Source organism: Peromyscus leucopus, chromosome 13 (assembly GCF_004664715.2).
Source record: "Peromyscus leucopus breed LL Stock chromosome 13, UCI_PerLeu_2.1, whole genome shotgun sequence".
Taxonomy (NCBI): domain Eukaryota; kingdom Metazoa; phylum Chordata; class Mammalia; order Rodentia; family Cricetidae; genus Peromyscus; species Peromyscus leucopus.
In genome coordinates this window covers 4,360,207-4,377,392 of record NC_051074.1, presented here as the reverse complement: position 1 = coordinate 4,377,392, position 17,186 = coordinate 4,360,207, and the positions used below count along the sequence as shown (strand labels likewise).

Sequence of the window (17,186 nt, the reverse complement as noted above, 5' to 3'; positions counted from 1 at the left end):
AAGGCACTTGTATAGCACGTCCAAGTACCTGGATTTGACCCTCAAAATTGCCAAGAAACCTCTCAAGACTCTCAGAATGGCTTAAGGTTATTTAAACATTTTGACATCATATATATTCTGAACCCCACACAACTAACCATTCTTATTTCCTTATTTTCCCCCAATATCCTGGCACCACTGCTTGAGGCATAAAGATGATTAACACCTAGTCAGTGCCCATCCTTTAAGAGAAGGTTCTCAGCTCTGTGAAGAGGCAGATGTGGTTAGCACCTTCCCCAGGAGGGCAACAAAATTCAGGAAACAGAGGCTATTAGAAAACAGAGGAAAGGTTCCATCACAGCGTGAGTATTCTTGAGCAACAGGGATGCTACCATTACTCACCAGCTCCCGGCCCGGCCCTGCTCCAGCTCTTCTCTCTGCTTCCTCTGCTACAATGCCAGCCTTTGCATATGACCTCGAGGTCTGCCTCAAATGGCTTACTTTGGTCCCTAAGCCACCCCAGAGGTGCATTACCTTAATGCAAAGACGTGCAATTCAATGCTTTCTTGCCATTCCCTTAAAATTTTAAGCTGAGCAGTGGTGGTACATGCCTTTAATCCCAACACTTGGGAGGCAGAGGCAGGCAGATCTCTGAGTTCGAGGCCAGCCTGGTCTACAGAGTGAGTTCCAGGATAGCCAGGGCTACACAGAGAAACCCTGTCTCAAAAACCAAAACCAAAACCACCAAACAAATGTATGTATGTATGTAGTGTGTGTGTGTGTGTGTGTGTGTGTGTGTGTGTGTGTGTGTGTGTGTGTCTGTCAGAGGTGTGTGTCAGAGGTGTGTGTGTGTGTGTGTGTGTGTGTGTGTGTGTGTGTAAAACACTGAGGAGTCAGTTCTCTATTTCCACCACACAGATCCCAGGGATCTAACACGAGCCACCTTGCTGGCCTCGGTCTTGTAAAGGGAAATTCCTTGAGAGAAGCCACCACTCTGACCCCTAGGAACATGCATCTAAACCAATGACGCTGGGCTGTGAAACAGATTGAAGTGGTGAGAGTCAGTCGGTCTCTGATCTACTTCTAACCCTCCCCAGTGTGGACTGGATTCAAATGGCAGAGAACAGAAGTCTTGTGGGTTTTGGTTTTTTTTGGAGATAAGGTTTCTCTGTGTAGCCCTGGCTGTCCTGGAACTAGCTCTGTAGACCAGACTGGCCTCCAACTCACGAAGATCTACCTGACTCTTCCTCCCATGTTGTTTTTGTTTTTAATTTCAAGAATCAGATACCTTAAATTATTTTTTAAAAATCTCTAAAACTGCCGAGCATGGTGCTGCACACTTAGGAGGCAGAGGCAGAGCAGCCTGGTCTCTGCAGAGACCTGTCTCAACAAACAAACAAACAAACAAACAAACGACCTAAAACATAGGTATCAGGTACTTACAGCACTATCAAATTCAATGCTTGTAATTCCTGCGTTACTGCCAGTCAGGGAACCCTTGAATTCGCATTTATCTGCATGAAATAAAATCAAAAAACTTACATTTAAAAGGGGCCGTGAAACACAAGGCAAGTCAATCATGACACCAAACAGGAGCGTTCCTGCAGCTCTGCAGAATCAGACAAGATAAACAGAAAACATGGGCATTCTGCTGCAATCTCAGTTCTGAAACAAGGAAGATGCAGCAACGTCATATGCATATTTCCAAGTTGTCCTCTGGGACACATGCAGGTCTTTGCGTTAGTTCTCACTGAAATCGACCACTAATTTTCATAATTCCTGTTCGGGGAATCTTCATTTCATTGTGGCCTGAAAAATTGTTGGACTCTATAACCCTATCAATTAAGACAGCCAACTCTGTATGACTCCCTCCCTCCTGCACACAATCCTCCTTCACCAACAGTACTTCTCCGGCCCCACTTTCACCCTTCTAATCTCCTCAAGAGTACTTCACTGACCAAAGAGAACAAAGCTATGCTGCTATCTAGTTAGTGGCTAGGCAAGTGCTCTACTGCGGAGCCACACCCCAACTCTGCATAGTCTTCACGAAGCGCACCTGCCAAGATTTCCTTATGGTTGAGCTCTATCTTCTAACAGCTTCAGTCCTTCCATCTGTCCTAACACAAGTCTCTGAGCAAAACATCGCATTCTCCCAGGCTTCAGCAGACTAAGGGGCTCATCTGAGTCACTTTCCTGCTAACTACAATTCAGGGAAGACAGGCACAACACTTCTCAACAATCCAAAGTTCCACACACTGCTCTTGTTCAAACAAACATCAACAGCAGTGACCCACATCTTTCTCTCTGCTCCAGAGCCTAGAGAAGTCTTCAATGTTAGGAGCATGGGATTTGACCTCAGCCCTGGAGAAGATACAGCAGGAGAACCATGAGTTCCAGGCTAGCCTGCAAATACAGTGAGACTGTCTCCAAAACAAAGATCATGAATTTCATGTCATGTGCTCTCATTGAGTCCCGACTCTACCACTCATATATTAAACAAATTAAAATGTAATTCAAACGAAGCAAAAAGTCATTCACATGTCACCAGGGCTTCCTTCTAAGGACATGGGGCTCTTACCTCCGAATGCTTCCCACAGTTTAACCCTCCGGTCCATGCCTCCAGTGGCCAGTAACCGGGAGCCTGGACTGAACTGCACTGCATTGACTTCCCCATCATGTGCATCCTGCAAGACAGTAAGTACCTTGTTTCAAGCCCAATTATCATCACTCAGGAGCCTAAGACATATATACACTCCAACTGCCTAACCCTAGGCCAAACAATATATTAAATAGAGTTGGACCCAACTATGAACTGTGAGTGGGCTCTGTGCCCAAAGTCTCCCAAGTCTCTAGTTTCATTTCATTCTTACAGTTGCAGTGGCATGGACCCATTCCTTTGAATACAGTACTATCCCACTGTGGAGCCCAGGCAAACCTGAACTACTAATGTAATCCTCTTGCCTTAGCCTCCTGAGCTAAGGGTTATAGGAGTCCCCTAGCATGTTTGGTTTGTATTCGCTTAAACAAAAAGTATTCAAAATCAGTCAGGTGTGGTGACACACACCTCTAATCCAAGCCCTCAGAAGGTAGACAGACTGCCAGAAGTTCAAGGCCAGATAGGAAATTCAATGATGTACCCCCACAAAAAAGTACTCAAAATTAATGTATATTGCTGAAACGTTGCCTTTGCTTTAATCTTATTCCTAAGAATTATAATCTGACTTATTTAATTTTACTAGCTTAAAAGTAAATAGAGAAATGAATTTTCTTTAATGTTTATTTTTATTTATGAATGTATGTGTATGTGTGTGGGTGCCTGTGGGGGTCAGAAGAGGGCATCAGATCCTTTGAAGGGGAAGTGACAGGTGGTTATGAGCTGTCTGACTGATACAGGGAGTTGGGAACCAAATTCAGATCCTCTAGAAAAGCAGCAAAGCACACTTAACTGCTGAGACATCTCTCCAGTCTCCAAGCTGCCTCTTTAGATTTACTCTTATTACTAATATTACATGCTATGCACCTGGTAACATACAACACTAGACAAGACTTCTCACTGAACTAGAAGTGAGGCTGGCAGTCAGCAAGACCCTGACATTGTCTGTTCTCCAGCCCTCAGTACTGGGGTCACAGGCACAAGGCCATTCAGCTCTTCGGAAGGGTCCGTGGGAGGAACACAGGTCCTCACAGACTGCAGCAGGCGCTCTCACCCACTCAGCCATCTACGCAGCCCAAGAAACGTTTGCTTGGCCAGGCCGACTACTGTGAGTCTGTAGAGTTCCCTCTGGAAACACGGCTTGAGCATGTGTTAACAGTGTGTGTTCATCACGTGTTGAACTTCCTGGAGCTTCAGTTTGTTTTTTCTATCAGAAATAGTTTATGTTTCAAACTGTGCTTGAAAAATGAATAAACTATCAATAAAAGTGCTATTTTGGAAGAATTACAAGTTCTTCATAGGGAAATTCCTTTCTGGATCGGCTGACCCTTAACTCAAAGAGACTCGCCTGCCTCTGCTCCCCGAGTGCTGGGTTTAAAAGTGTGTGCCACTGTGCCTGGCCTTTTCATGGGTGAATGTCTAAGATTAGTACAGACGAGCACTCATGTTCAGGTAAGAAGAGGTAATATCCATGGAGAGGGGAAGAAAGAAGAAGAGACACTACTGCTATGCTCTCCCTCAACACACAGTGGACACAGAAGGACTTAGAGACAAGCTGATGTCTAGGTTTTGCTTCAAGTCCAGCAAAGCCGGGGGAGCCAGCATCTCCCTGACTGGGACATAATCAGCACTTTGGTGATGTGGCTGGACTTTTCACCTTATGAAGTTCCCCCTTTTAAGAACCATTTGTTCCGAGGTCTCAGATTGAAAACTTGAGATCATGCACTGTCACATCCACCCTGCCACTCATCAAGACTCCTGTAAAATGGGTTCTGTTGGATAGCAGTCAGCTGTGAACCCCTCACTCTCGGAACACACACTGACAGAATCCTAAACTATCAGCTGCCCCACTCTCCCACGCACGCACGACTTCAATGTGCTGGGAAAAACAGAACGGGCTGCTGGGAGTAGAGGGCAAGGAAGGAGCTGTGACATTTAGTGCAATCAGACCTTTTACCAATCATCATTGACCTCTGTAAGGTGCCCAGAACAATATGGAATCATGGGAGCGGGGTGGGAATGGCCCTGCCATTGCCCTGTGCAACTCCTCCTCCAAAGCAAGGCTCATTGACCTCAGCATCCGAGGCTCAGTCAGCTCACCAAGTGGCCAAGCCTGACTACCAATGAAGCTCTTCTCAATGTCCTGAACTGAAAGCTCCACCACCCAGCTGCCATTCCACTTCTATGACACTAACTGAAAGCAGGCTACTTAAAGCCACATGACCCTCTCAATCTCCCAAACCCGCCTAACCAACTCCAGGGCATTTCTAGTCACAATGCCGCTCTGTCTCTCCACTGTTCTGAAAGCTATGAGCAAGGTAGACCACATTTCCTCAGGCTAGATCAATTTCTGCTCTATGCCTCTATGCCCCAACTGGGACTAAGGCTATTACTGCCAGAACCCGACTTAGAATTGCAGGTACTGCTGTGGTTTCTGTCCAGTGCTGTGTCCTGCTTCTGATAACAGGCTCTTAGTGGTTGGAAGTCATCCAGCTACAATTTGATTTATGAAACCAACACCTGTCCTGGTGAAGTTTAGTAGTTTTAATTATGTGTGTATGCATGGGTGTTTTGTCTGCATGAATGCTTGTGCATCATGTGTGTGTCTGGTGCCGTGAGGGCCAGAAGAGAGCATTAGATCCCCCGAAATTTAAGTTACAGACAATTGTAAGCTGCCATATGGGTGCTAGAAATAAATCTGAGTCTTCTCTCTAGCTCCCCACTTTTTAACCTGAGAAAGACAGCCTCCATCAGGAGTTTCACCGTAAGCTGCAGCTAACTGACGAAAACAACTGCCCCAATCAATGACAGACACTGGTCTCTCCTGCCCCAATGACACTGGTCTCTCCTGCCCCAATGACACTGGTCTCTCCTGCCCAATGCTCAGCCGCCAATCCTCTCAGCCAGTGCCAGGGTACAGAGAACGGCTTTAATAAATTCTGTGTGCTGAGGCTGAGCACAACATACCTTAATTCCTCAGAGGTCACAACGCCAGCAGGTCTAAGTAAGTCAACAATGGAAAGCCTAGATGCAGCCCCAAAGGACCCTTTAGTTCCAGATCCTGCTACTATCCCGGGCTCAGAGGGGTCTGGGTATAAAGCGTACTTACAAAGACATACAAGGCAGTAGTTGGGACTCTCACGTCTTTACCAGAAGCAGGATGAGTGTCCACACTGTCCTGAGGGACTGGGATGGAAGAGACAGAGCGTCTCCTAAGGAACAACAAAAGGGCAGGCATTATACAGGACTCTTCAGGGTTAGTGTCCACCAAACTGCTGGAAAGGCCTCAAGAACGACCTTGCTTAAGCAGTGTGCCCGTGTTAACAGCTATTGTCTTTCTAGACCCTCCAAAATTTAGGATTCATACCATCTCACTCAAATGACAGGAGTTAGCACACACCTTACTTTTCTGTTTGCTAATTCATGGGCTTCAAAACCCAGCACTGACGCAATCTTGAACAAGAGTTCCTTGCTCTCTGTCAGTAAACTTTGGGGAAATGTTCTCAACCTAACATACTAGCTAGCTTAGAGGCAAACCCCTGGCACTGTGAAACACTATTTTAAGCTGATTTCCATGCCTAGTACAACCACCTTCGCTTTTATAATTGTGGTCGAGGCAGAGTCAAATGCATGCGAAGAGGAAGAGCGTCAAGAGCACAATGATTGCACAGCTCAACCTGACTGCCCAGCTCAAGGGCTCCAGCATTCACTCCCAGGAGCATGCAAAGCGCCCTGGTTAGCTGTGGACATCGATGATTGCGGGCAGCGCAGCGTGATCAGCACGATTACCAACAACCCACACTCACATGCTGGGCTAAGAGAGGGTAACATTTTCACCTGGCAGCATCAGAAGAAGAATGATGTCCCAAAAGGGGAGATTCGGACAGACTAAAGGGAAAGGCCATAGATCAGCTCATAGCAAGATAAAGAGAAAGGAAGTTGCAGAAAGAGAAAGAAGCTAAATGACAAGCTGAATTAAGGCATCCATGTTCTTGGCACCGCTGAAATTCTGGTGTCTATTAAAAATAATACATCACATACATATGCTTAGGTATATTCACACATTTTTAAAAGGAAAGGTGAAGAAGGTCTTCTAACCTACCCAAAGATATTAGTGATAGAATCCAGAAGGCCTCCAGCAGGCTGCGAGAGTCGCTTACTAAAGAGGAGGGGAGGATAGGTTTAAACCTTAGAAACATTTTGCCCCCAAATCAAAACAGCCCCTAAAAACAAATACCTGGGAATACACTTGCCATTCCCAAATCCCAGCCAAGATAAACTCAACACATCATTTAAACCACAGGAAACGGTAAGAAGGCAGAAGGGAAAACCCAGCCTACAGTCTTAAAAGAAACAAGGTTCCCTAAGAAATCCTGACAGGGGATCTGTCTAACTCACCAAAAACTTCAGGGTGTTAATAACAAATTTCCATCCATTCTTTCAGCCCTACTTTAGCAAATTAAAAGACAAAACCCTACAATATACATCTTTGTGTCCTAGGATGTGTACGGTCATGGTGTACTGCGAAGTTTAACGGTCTGCCCATCTTTCAGGAGGCTGCTGCACCTGTTGTGTTAGAAAGGCCAGGCCACCTGTACTGCCTCCATCCCACTCTCCTCTCTGCGGTGGAAGGGCTGGGGACTCTCAGGACATCTGACTAGGTTCTCCTGTCATATCCACAAATGGCAGTCACACCGATGCTGGAGCCTGCCTTCCCCACCCAGCCGGTCCACTCACGTAGCTGCTCTGCTGACAGCTCGCACAGGAGAGGTCTCTTCAGTGGGATCTGAGGTCTCGTCCACAATGACTTCAATGTCATCATCCCTGGAAAGAAATGAGGGGGACTCTGTCACTGTCCTGAACAGGAGCTCTGCAACGGCCGGGATCATGTTCTAAAGACAGACTCTTCCTAAGACGTGGCTGAAAAGTGATGGTGAAGGAGGAAAGGGAACTACCTCATGTTTGAGAAACATAAACCATTTGCCCTATTCAAAACCAGTAATGCCAACCAAGAATAATTTTCCAAAAGCAAAACCTAAACACACGTGCTTCCAATGGCTGGAGGGTCTGCACACGTCCTGTGCTATCATCTGGTTTCAGAACACGCTCCTTTTGCTGCTCATACCAGCAGCGGATGCCAGGCACCTCTGCTATTCCTCTCTCTACACATTCTTACAGGTCAAGTCTTTCCTGATTGTGAGGAAGGTAAGTAATTATTTTGGTCTTAATAATTTGGTCTGTTGTGTTACAATCTTCATGGAAAATTATACCTTAAAAAATTAAGAGTTGCTGGGCGGTGGTGGCGCACGCCTTTAATCCCAGCACTTGGGAGGCAGAGCCAGGCGGATCTCTGTGAGTTCGAGGCCAGCCTGGGCTACCAAGTGAGTTCCAGGAAAAGGCGCAAAGCTACACAGAGAAACCCTGTCTCGAAAAACCAAAAAAAAAAAAAAAAAAAAAAAAAAAAAAAAAAAAATTAAGAGTTCACTACCTACTGTTTGGATTCTTAAGAATTTGAAAGCAAGATTTTTTTTCCTTCCTATGATTATATGGATTATGAGCATATACACTTAAGAACCTGTTACACCAAGCAAGTCAAACCATGACTAAGTCAATTTATTTTCCCTTGTTTACTCTGGGATTACACTTAACTGCCTTACACTCTTGGCAGGGGTCTAGGGAGGATAAGGAGAACAAGGCTATGCCTGATTTCTTACTTGGCTGGCCTCCCCAGACAGAGATGGCAAGAGGAACAGTATGAACTGAGCCTACAGTGATCTCTCGGTAGTCTCAGGGTTCTGAAGTGCCTAGAAGTGTACATAGGCCCACACCCCAGAAAATACCAGGCCTTGCCTCCCCGTTCCGGAAATGTAAAGTCTCTGACCCAGACTCTGTTACATTCCTGAGGAGTAGATAGATTGAGAAAACCTCTACAGCAAGTTCTCCCGGGTTGGCATTTTAGCACAAGCCTTCCATGTGGGATCCTGGGTCCTTCTTAATCATGTCATCTTGTTATACTGGCAAACAAAAGGCAGACATACAACATTTCCTTCTTTTTTTTCTTTTTAAAGGAACCAAATCTCATTTTTAAGCTACCTACCTATCTACTTTGTGGGTTTGAAAAAAATACATTGAGACCAGTTTTCTCCACTGAGGTCAGGAGACACACACATTCACATTCTCTCCTAGAGAAAAGGTTTTAGCACGAGAACTCTCCTTTCCTCTAAGGAAAGGTGTATGGGCTCGAGTTTAAACTTATTCTTCTCCACTTAAAAATTTATTTATGTGTGAGTGTTTGACCTGCATGTATGTATGCATGCATGTATGTATGCATGTATCACACTGGGTGCCTGGGAGGTGAGAAGAGGGCACTGGAAGGAAAACCCATCTTGAATCAGAGCAGAGAGGACTGTTACTGAAATACCCACCACTTAACCAAGGACTTCCAATACTAGGCGCTTCACCTTCATTAGTAGGTGCACTAGGGAGGGCTGATTTGATTTCACTTCTTTTTGCAAAGAGATCTCTGACCTCACCAATGTCTCAAAAATTGGACAAACTTCCACTAAGGTCACAGGCCACGATAGTAAGAGACTGAAACTCTAGCCCAGATGACATAACAAAAAGTCTAGTTAGAGGAAGGCCAGTGATCAAGGGTCCACAGGAAACAGTAAGCTGTCTCTGTATGCAGGGAGTTAGTCATAATCAGCTGCCTGCTGTCAACAAGAAAAACTTCTTGGATTTGGTGATCTATCTGAAAGTCTTAAGTCAATACAATATTACTTTAGAAAGTTCATCCCAGCCGGGCGGTGGTGGCGCACACCTTTAATCCCAGCACTCAGGAGACAGAGCCAGGCAGATCTCTGTGAGTTTGAGGCCAGCCTCATCTACGGAGAGAGCTCCAGGATAGGCACCAAAACTACACAGAGAAACCCTGTCTTGAAAAACCCAAAGTTCATCCCAAGTAAGTAACTGATTTGAAATATGGTCAAGGCCATTTTCAGTACATCATTTCCAAGTCAACAGGAAGCCACCAGTGTAGAAGTAACAGAAGCAGCGGCTGTGTGTACCCTACTTTCCCGTGGTGGTAGAACAATGTGTTCTTACTTTCTGCCTTAACTGTTTAACTCTGGGCCGGGGCTGTAGCTCCAATTCCCAGTACCTCCCGTGCTAAGTAAACCCGTTCCAGCTTTTAAAGAAGCGAAAGCACAGAACAAGCACTAGGAGCTAACTTAGAGTCGCTCTCCATACTCACTGCTCCACAGGCAGAGGCTCCTTGGCTGCCTCGGCAAGCTCCTTCTGCAGCCGGGCTTGTCGTCTCCTGTTTGCAAAAACAACACCAACAAACCGAAACATAAGTTATGCCTGCTCCCAAAGCACCAAGTGTCACTCAACAAACTTCTAGTTCTGAAAGCGCATCTGAAGATCCAGTACAGGACTGGAGAGATGGCTCAGTGGGCAGGAGTGCTCATGTCCACGGGCACGAAGGCCCGAGTTCAGACCCTAGGACCTACCAAAGAGGCCCAGCGTGGAGTGTAGACAGTGAGCAAGCCTATCCAAAGGAATAAGGCAATCACAGAGCAGAACACCTAAGAGCCTCCTGGAGCATGAGAGAGGCAGGCCCCTCTCCACACAAAAGAATGCTTAAGGCATTTCAAGTAACAGTTAGTATGGCCAAAGATATCCAAGTACTGATGAGCTTCCCTACTACAGAAAGGCTCCAGGGCCAGTGGAAAGGTATGTGCCACCAAACCTGATGTTAGGTCCTTCGTGGGAGCCACCCATGGCAAGTGCACTCTCTCACACACAAAAGAAACCCAGCCTGCAGGGACCCCTGGCTGCTTCCTGGAATGAACTATCTACTAACCCGCTACAACACAAAAATAAGAAGAAACCCAATGGCTGTAGACAGACACAGACAAAGACACAGACACACACACACAGACACACACACACACAGACACACACATTAAAAACAACCAAACAAAAAACCTGAAACACTAATCTTAAGTGTCTTCATAAATCCACCGTCTGTGTGCTTCTGTCACAACTGAAGTGTAAGGACCTAACTTTTCCACTACGAATAATGTGCCAGCCTGACCAGCCTTGTGAACAAGTTTTCTTACTTCCCTGGGGTAAGGTCCACTGAGTGGGGAAGCCGTCCGAACCCTGCTGGTCTGCAGCAGTCCTACAGACGACGCCATGGGCCTCCAGAACACGCTGCCTGCCAGCAAAGCCTCCTGTCATCTTTACCAGCCACAACCATCGCGGCTTGTCATCCCCATCTCTTCCCAATGGCTGCACTGAGAACACTTTGTTTTAAAAGACCATTTCTGGCCCAACGGATAAAAGTGACTGATGTGCAAGTCTGATGATCTGAGGTTCATTTCCCGGAACCCACATAAAGGGGAGAACTGATTCCACAAAGGTGTGCTCCAACTTCCACACGTACACTGTGGTATGTGTCCTCTCTTCCCTACCGCGCGCACACACACACACACACACAAGCGCACACACAGTAATGAAATAAAGAGCAGTTCTTAATTTACTGGTCTCTGACATTAATAAATCTAACTATTTATTGTACTTCATTTTCTGACTGAAAACTTCTCTAATATTTCTGTTTAGCAACTCTTCATAAAATAGTCAGCACTTGTTTGCTTTCTAACTTCCTCTAAGACTTCACTTTTCCACTAACGTGACTCTGAAACATGACAGGGTAGGCACTCTTCATCAGTCCCTAGGACTCATTCCCAACACCACTGTAGATGAACTAAAATTCTTTTCAGACTGGGCTACAGATGGAGTCTTTCCAGAGAGATGCTTTAAAGTGTAGTCTTCTTGTCTGAATGGGAGTATGTGTAGTAACAGGACTTCGAACATGAATATACCATCAGCGTCTACGTGTGCACTCTGAATTCCTTCATGTCTTGCCACACAGATGCAACTTCCTACTTTGCAGGGTGGGAGGGAGGCTTCCCTACTGAACACTTACAGGATGTTGGTCAGACAGGTGTTTTTTCAAAAGCTTTGCTGTTGCTGTTGTTCTGGATTCATGGGGTTTTGAAGGATGACTTAGTGGACAGTATTAACTGAATGGTTATAAAATTCCTTATTCAAAGTGCTGTCACTGACCCCAGTGACCCATCTTTTAATTCCTGGCATAAACCCTACCCAGACTTCACTGTATTAAAAAAAATATTAGCAATAAATTTGGTTTAGGAATCTCAATTTTCCATTCCTGAGAATAAACTCTAGTCTTCTTACATACTAGCAGAATCAGAAGTTTTGTGTAGGTCTGAACAGCTTCCTGAAATTGGGAGAAAGTAGGGAGGCATGCAACAAGGACACGCCACCTGAGCAGTGTGTTCCAAACAGTGTCTCCCTCTGCTCAGCTGTAAATATTCTTGCAAATGCAAACTTCTCTGACTCCCGCATTCCCAACATGGCCAGTTTTCTGGTTCACGTCTCCTCTATCACCACATCGACAACTGCCAGGCATGCTTTTCTTTTCAAAGAACCAGGTTCTGTTCCACTACCCTCAGAGCACACTGACTGCAGCTAACACCCACCTGGAGTCCTTCTCGTTTTCTGCATTGAGACGATTGGCTTCCTGGGCCTTCTCAGCCATCCACCTGGTGACCAGCTCCTGGTTCTCCTCAGTAGTTTTCCTCAGTTTCTCCTCTAGAGCAGTAAAAGTAATCTGCAGGGCATCATACTCATCCTTCAGGGTCTGGTTGGCTAGCTCCAGGTCCTGCAGTTTGGTTCGCAGGTCCTGGCACTCTGTCTCCAGGTTAGAGATGGTCTGTAAACACTCTGCAATTCTGAAAGCACAATTGGAGAGGAGCTTTCCCTCATCAGAGCCCTGTACCGCAGCCAGAGCACCTGGCCAAGTGCCACCCAGCTGGGCTTGAGCAAGCAGCAGCAGGAAGACTGGCCACCACACCTGGCCTACCCAGCACCTTGGTGTGCAGAATAGTTCCTTCCATTAGCAAACCCCCAGGTTCTGAAGCTCCTACTGACCACAAATGGCCAGTAACAGTAGCTTTCAGGAAAACAGGACCTGAGAAAAGGGGAAGCTCTAGATACTTCCCAGTGGTAAAAGGCCTTGTAAGGACCTCTCCACAGCTCTAAGGCACAAGGCCTGAGTCTGTTTCTTGTCTGCCAGAATTCTTGCTAGTTAGCAATCTTCCTGTTCACAGATGTACCTCCCACCATCCTAACATGCACATGCCTGGACACTGTGGCCCCACCTCTAGCAGAAGACACCAGTGACCACACACAGTGGCCATGGAGAACTAAGAATGCCTCTGGAACATTCACTTGCCAGGGCCATCACTACTTCCTTAGGCAGATGTCCAGCACCTAGGAACCCACATGCACTGTCCTTGCTTTACTCAGAAAAGAACCCCAGACTGCAAGCAATGCACTAAAATTCTCGTGGAGAGCAATGTGGCTACTGTTTCCCACCAGCCCTGCTCACAGTGGTACAGCAAAACCAATGCATGCTGCAGAGGTCAGAGCCCCAGGAGACGGGCTCTACTCACTTTGCTTCATTCATCTGTATCTCTCGGTCCTTCTGCTGCATTTGGTTATTCAGGTCAATCACCAACTGAGCTAACTGGGAGACAAAGGACACTCGCATTAATAGACTGCTGCACGTCAACCACAAGCTACACGGGGTTACTACTTCCTCTACTCTGGAGAGAGAAGACGTGCCTGTGGGTTGAGCAAAGAAGGAAACGGAGAAGGCTGCGGAGCAGGCAGAGGGGCCTGTGGGGCTGTCTGCCGCCTCTCACTGACAATCTTGGCTGGGACGTTTGTGTGGTGATACTTTGCGCTCTGACAAATAAAGCTTGCCTGGAGATCAGAGGGCAGAGCGAGCCACTAGTTAACCACAGAGGCCAAGCAGCGGTGGCACACGCCTTTAATCGGCACTTGGGATGAGGAAACAGGAAGTGATATGGCTGGGCAGAGAGGAAGTGATGAGGCGGAGTGGAGACAGGAGCTCGGCCCCTCGGGCTGAGGAGCTGACAAAGTAAGAAGCGGCCGTGGCTGGCTCCCCTGCCTCTCTGGTCTCCAGGCAAGCTTTATTTGTTAGAGCACAAGTCAGTAAGTATCACCACAGTTTGTGCAGAGGACGCCCTCCACCCTGTGACTGACTCAGCTGAAAACGGTAAGGTGTTTTCTCACCTAGAGCTAGGTTATGTAAGACCAGAAACTAGGTAAGGCACTCAACCTCAGTGACGGACACTTGAGAGTTCACACTCAAAAGCTGGTGTATCAGGAAGACTTCAGGGGATCACAAAGTAAACCTTTTGCCCTTGAAGACTTTCTGGCCGTTTCTCTCATGCTGCTGTTAAAGCAGTGGTCTGGCTCCGGCTCACCTCCTGATAACGGATCTCCTGTTGATTGATGGATGGATTCCTCTGATGTGCCCCCACCCTTCCACCTGCCTCATGCAGACTTTGTAATGTCCAATTAGACCAGATTACTGAAAAGTTTCAGGCAAGTGACTGCTTTCCTGCCTCTACCAAGAGGGTCCTGCAAAGAGCAAAAGCGCTTTCCTTACCTCGCCACGTTTCTTGTGCAATTCCGTCAGCTCTTCTTGGTGTTTGATCCTCAGCTGGGCCATTTCTTGTAGCTGACTATCATTCCACGCACCGTCATGTCCAGGACTACACCACCAGCAGCCACATGAAGACAACATGCAAAACAGGAGAGTGGAATAAAGCATCAGAATCCAGACCTTTCCCATTAGGCAATGCAGCACTAACAGGGATTTAAACCTGACAATCTACCAAACCATTTTGGCATTTGACACAGTGACAGATCTTGAGCCATTATGGATAGAAAGCAGGAGACTAGTGATGATAAATCAAACCACCACAGCTACCGGTCAGATCAGGAGCAAAGGCTTGGCTCCCGAATTAAGTGTAGGTGAACAGCCAACACCCTCACTCATTACCAAGTATCTGCCTGTGCCCTGTGCCAGGTACTGCCGACTGTGACGAGAAAGACAAAGGGTACAGAGCTCTGGTCTCAGACATTTGACAACCAATAAAAAGCAGATGGGCAAAAACAGGTGAATGTGTAACGTCACATGATACAAAAGAAGCACAAACGAGGGGAAGTAAGTCCTATTTATTTACCACAAGGAAGCAGGGCTTCTCTAGGTGACCAAAAAGAAATGAAGAGCCAGACACGTGCTCACCCCCACCTGGAAAAGGATCCTAGTAGAGGGGGGAGCACACTACAGACCTGGGAGGCCACTGTCAGTGAAGAGGAGCCAGAGCCAAGACTCAGAAAGTAAGATGATGCCGAGCCTTCCACTCCCAAGGACTGTGAGGGAGCATTCACTCACTGATGAAGGTTTTTGTTTTTGTTTCCCCCCATCGGACAGGGTTTCTCTGTTAAATAGTCCTGACTGTCCTGGAACTCACTCTGTAGACCAGGCTGGCCTTGAACTCACAGAGATCTGCCTGCCTCTGCCTCCTGAGGGCTGGGATTGAAGGCAGAGCCACCACTGCCCATCCGGCTGATGACGGGTTTTACTAGTCTGGGTGGGTTGGATGTGCTAGGACAGCAGCAGAAACAGAGATCAGTCAGCAGACACCAGGTAACCCTTCTGGACAAGGTAGCTCACACCACAGTGGTGCCAGAGGAGGAGGTGGTATGCAGTCTAGTCCCATCTGAAGAGTGCCTGCAGTACTTGGATGTGGGAAATGAAGACTGACAGGAATCAAAGATGACTCAGGGCTTTGGGCCTGAGCAACCAGCAAGCCAGGCATCATTACTGATTACATGGGGAGGACAAGTCTAGGTGAGGACAGGACTCTGTTTTGGTGCACTGAAGGCACACAGCTAAAGTCAGCACACAGATGTGTACAATGCTGCAGGAGTACAGGCCACCATAACAGTAACTTGGTTTAGGAACTCTTGTCAGTATTTGGTAGTGCCTCAGAAACAACACTATGATGAAAACCAGTGAGAGGCTCGAAATTACAAAGGCAGAAGGTGGAGGGGCAGAAAGAAAAGAAGTTAATCATTTAACAGCTGTGGGCAAAACAAACTATGTGGAAACCCAGACTTAAATCCTATCACAACAGACCTCTACGGCCACTAAACCCTGTTCAGTATCTGGACTCAAACCCAAACAGATCCAGAAGTAACCATTTCTCCTCTAGGAAGTCCTATCAAAGATTTCTTCTCCAAAGCTCAGGGGAAAACAAACAACACTGCCAACAGTTCTGATAGGGTGTGATAACGACACACTTTCATCAGGGCTACCCAGCCCTTCTCCCAGGAGAAGGCCCAGGGTCCCAGGATCTGGCTCTTTAGTTTGTGGCCAGCATCTGCAATGGACTAATAAACACTTTTATTGCAGAGATTCTACAAAATTTTGGCTGACAACAACTGAAGATTTATGGTTCAAGGTTCAAGGGGAGGGTCTTGGCAAGAGCTACAGTTGTATATTAGTAGGTGAGTCTAATCTGGAAAGGAAATAGAAAAAAGGAAGAGGCTGGACACTGACTAGAACATCCGTGCTTAGAGGGAGAGAGAAGAGCCAGCTCCTTAAGGTTTAGGCTACAATGGAAAAGGGGGAGGGGTGTTGACAAAGAGCAGAATAAACTGGGTGGGTGGTGAGAGCCTTTAATCCCAGCAGAGGCAGGAGGACCTCTGTGAGTTCGAAGCCAGCCTGGTCTACATACCAAGTTCCAAGACAGCCAGGGTTAAATAACACCTCACAATTCAAACCTCTACTTATACTTGGATTTTTATCATATATCTAAGCATAAATATTCATCCATCTCACCCTTTTAGGCAACTGGACACTTCCTTAATCTTAGACCAAGAAGTAGACAGCAGCAGTCAAAAAAGTAGAATACTCTATACAAAACCATTCTTAATGACTTTGAGTGATTAGAAAGTAATTCACCCAGTCTTTCTCCAAATGCAAAGCAGCATGGGCTACGCAAAGCATCAAACACTCCTGAAATGAAAGAGTAAGAAAACCAAGTCATTCCTCACACAAGGTGGGGAGGGGTCGAAAAGAGTCACAGGCTGTAACGAGAATAACGGCCTAGGATGCTAACTGCAGACAAGAACAGCAGGCTGCAGGTTCTTACAGACAGACAGATAGAGCGCCCGCCCATCAGAACTGCTAGGAACAAGGCAAGAAGGGACCCCCCCCTCCCCTACTCTGGGACCAGTGACTTCCTCCTCCTCACAACAAAATACCTTCTGTGAACACTCAACACATTTCCAGCAGACACCCTTTGAGCTGGTCTTTGGCTTAGCTTCTGCCCCCACAAAGTGGACTCTTAACGCTCACTTTTGTATCTCTAATGTCTGGACACACTACAGTCACAAGTCTAAAGTGAAAGAGACTCAAGCCATAGTTCAGGAATAAGAAGTGGTAGCAAAATAAATGTAAACCAGTGGACAGAATCACAAGCCTGAGGTAAATAAAGACCCAAAAGCCTGGCTGAGAGCGGACACGGGAGGGAAAAGATATCTAAGGAAAAAGGAACCCCAGACAACTTGTGGAAAGGAC

General features: G+C 46.6%; 1 protein-coding gene and 1 non-coding gene across 6 annotated transcripts in view; both read right to left on the bottom strand.

Annotated features, from left to right (window-relative positions):
- The window catches only part of Atg16l1 (autophagy related 16 like 1), a 34,522-nt gene that overhangs the window by 10,502 nt on the left and 6,834 nt on the right, over nucleotides 1-17,186 (bottom strand). For 3 of the 5 annotated variants that reach the window (XM_028876276.2, XM_037210070.1, XM_028876279.2), the window contains 10 exons: nucleotides 14,202-14,307; nucleotides 13,177-13,250; nucleotides 12,202-12,453; nucleotides 9,885-9,950; nucleotides 7,370-7,456; nucleotides 6,735-6,791; nucleotides 6,470-6,520; nucleotides 5,742-5,844; nucleotides 2,558-2,663; nucleotides 1,423-1,493 (listed from right to left, as the gene is read on the bottom strand). In XM_028876276.2, coding sequence (XP_028732109.1) covers nucleotides 1,423-1,493; nucleotides 2,558-2,663; nucleotides 5,742-5,844; nucleotides 6,470-6,520; nucleotides 6,735-6,791; nucleotides 7,370-7,456; nucleotides 9,885-9,950; nucleotides 12,202-12,453; nucleotides 13,177-13,250; nucleotides 14,202-14,307 — 973 coding nt within the window. The remainder of the gene's footprint in view (nucleotides 1-1,422; nucleotides 1,494-2,557; nucleotides 2,664-5,741; nucleotides 5,845-6,469; nucleotides 6,521-6,734; nucleotides 6,792-7,369; nucleotides 7,457-9,884; nucleotides 9,951-12,201; nucleotides 12,454-13,176; nucleotides 13,251-14,201; nucleotides 14,308-17,186) is intronic. The other 2 variants (XM_028876277.2, XM_028876278.2) reach the window with 2 other exon arrangements.
- On the bottom strand, nucleotides 4,328-4,604 carry LOC114697912. Its single transcript, XR_003735267.1, has one exon.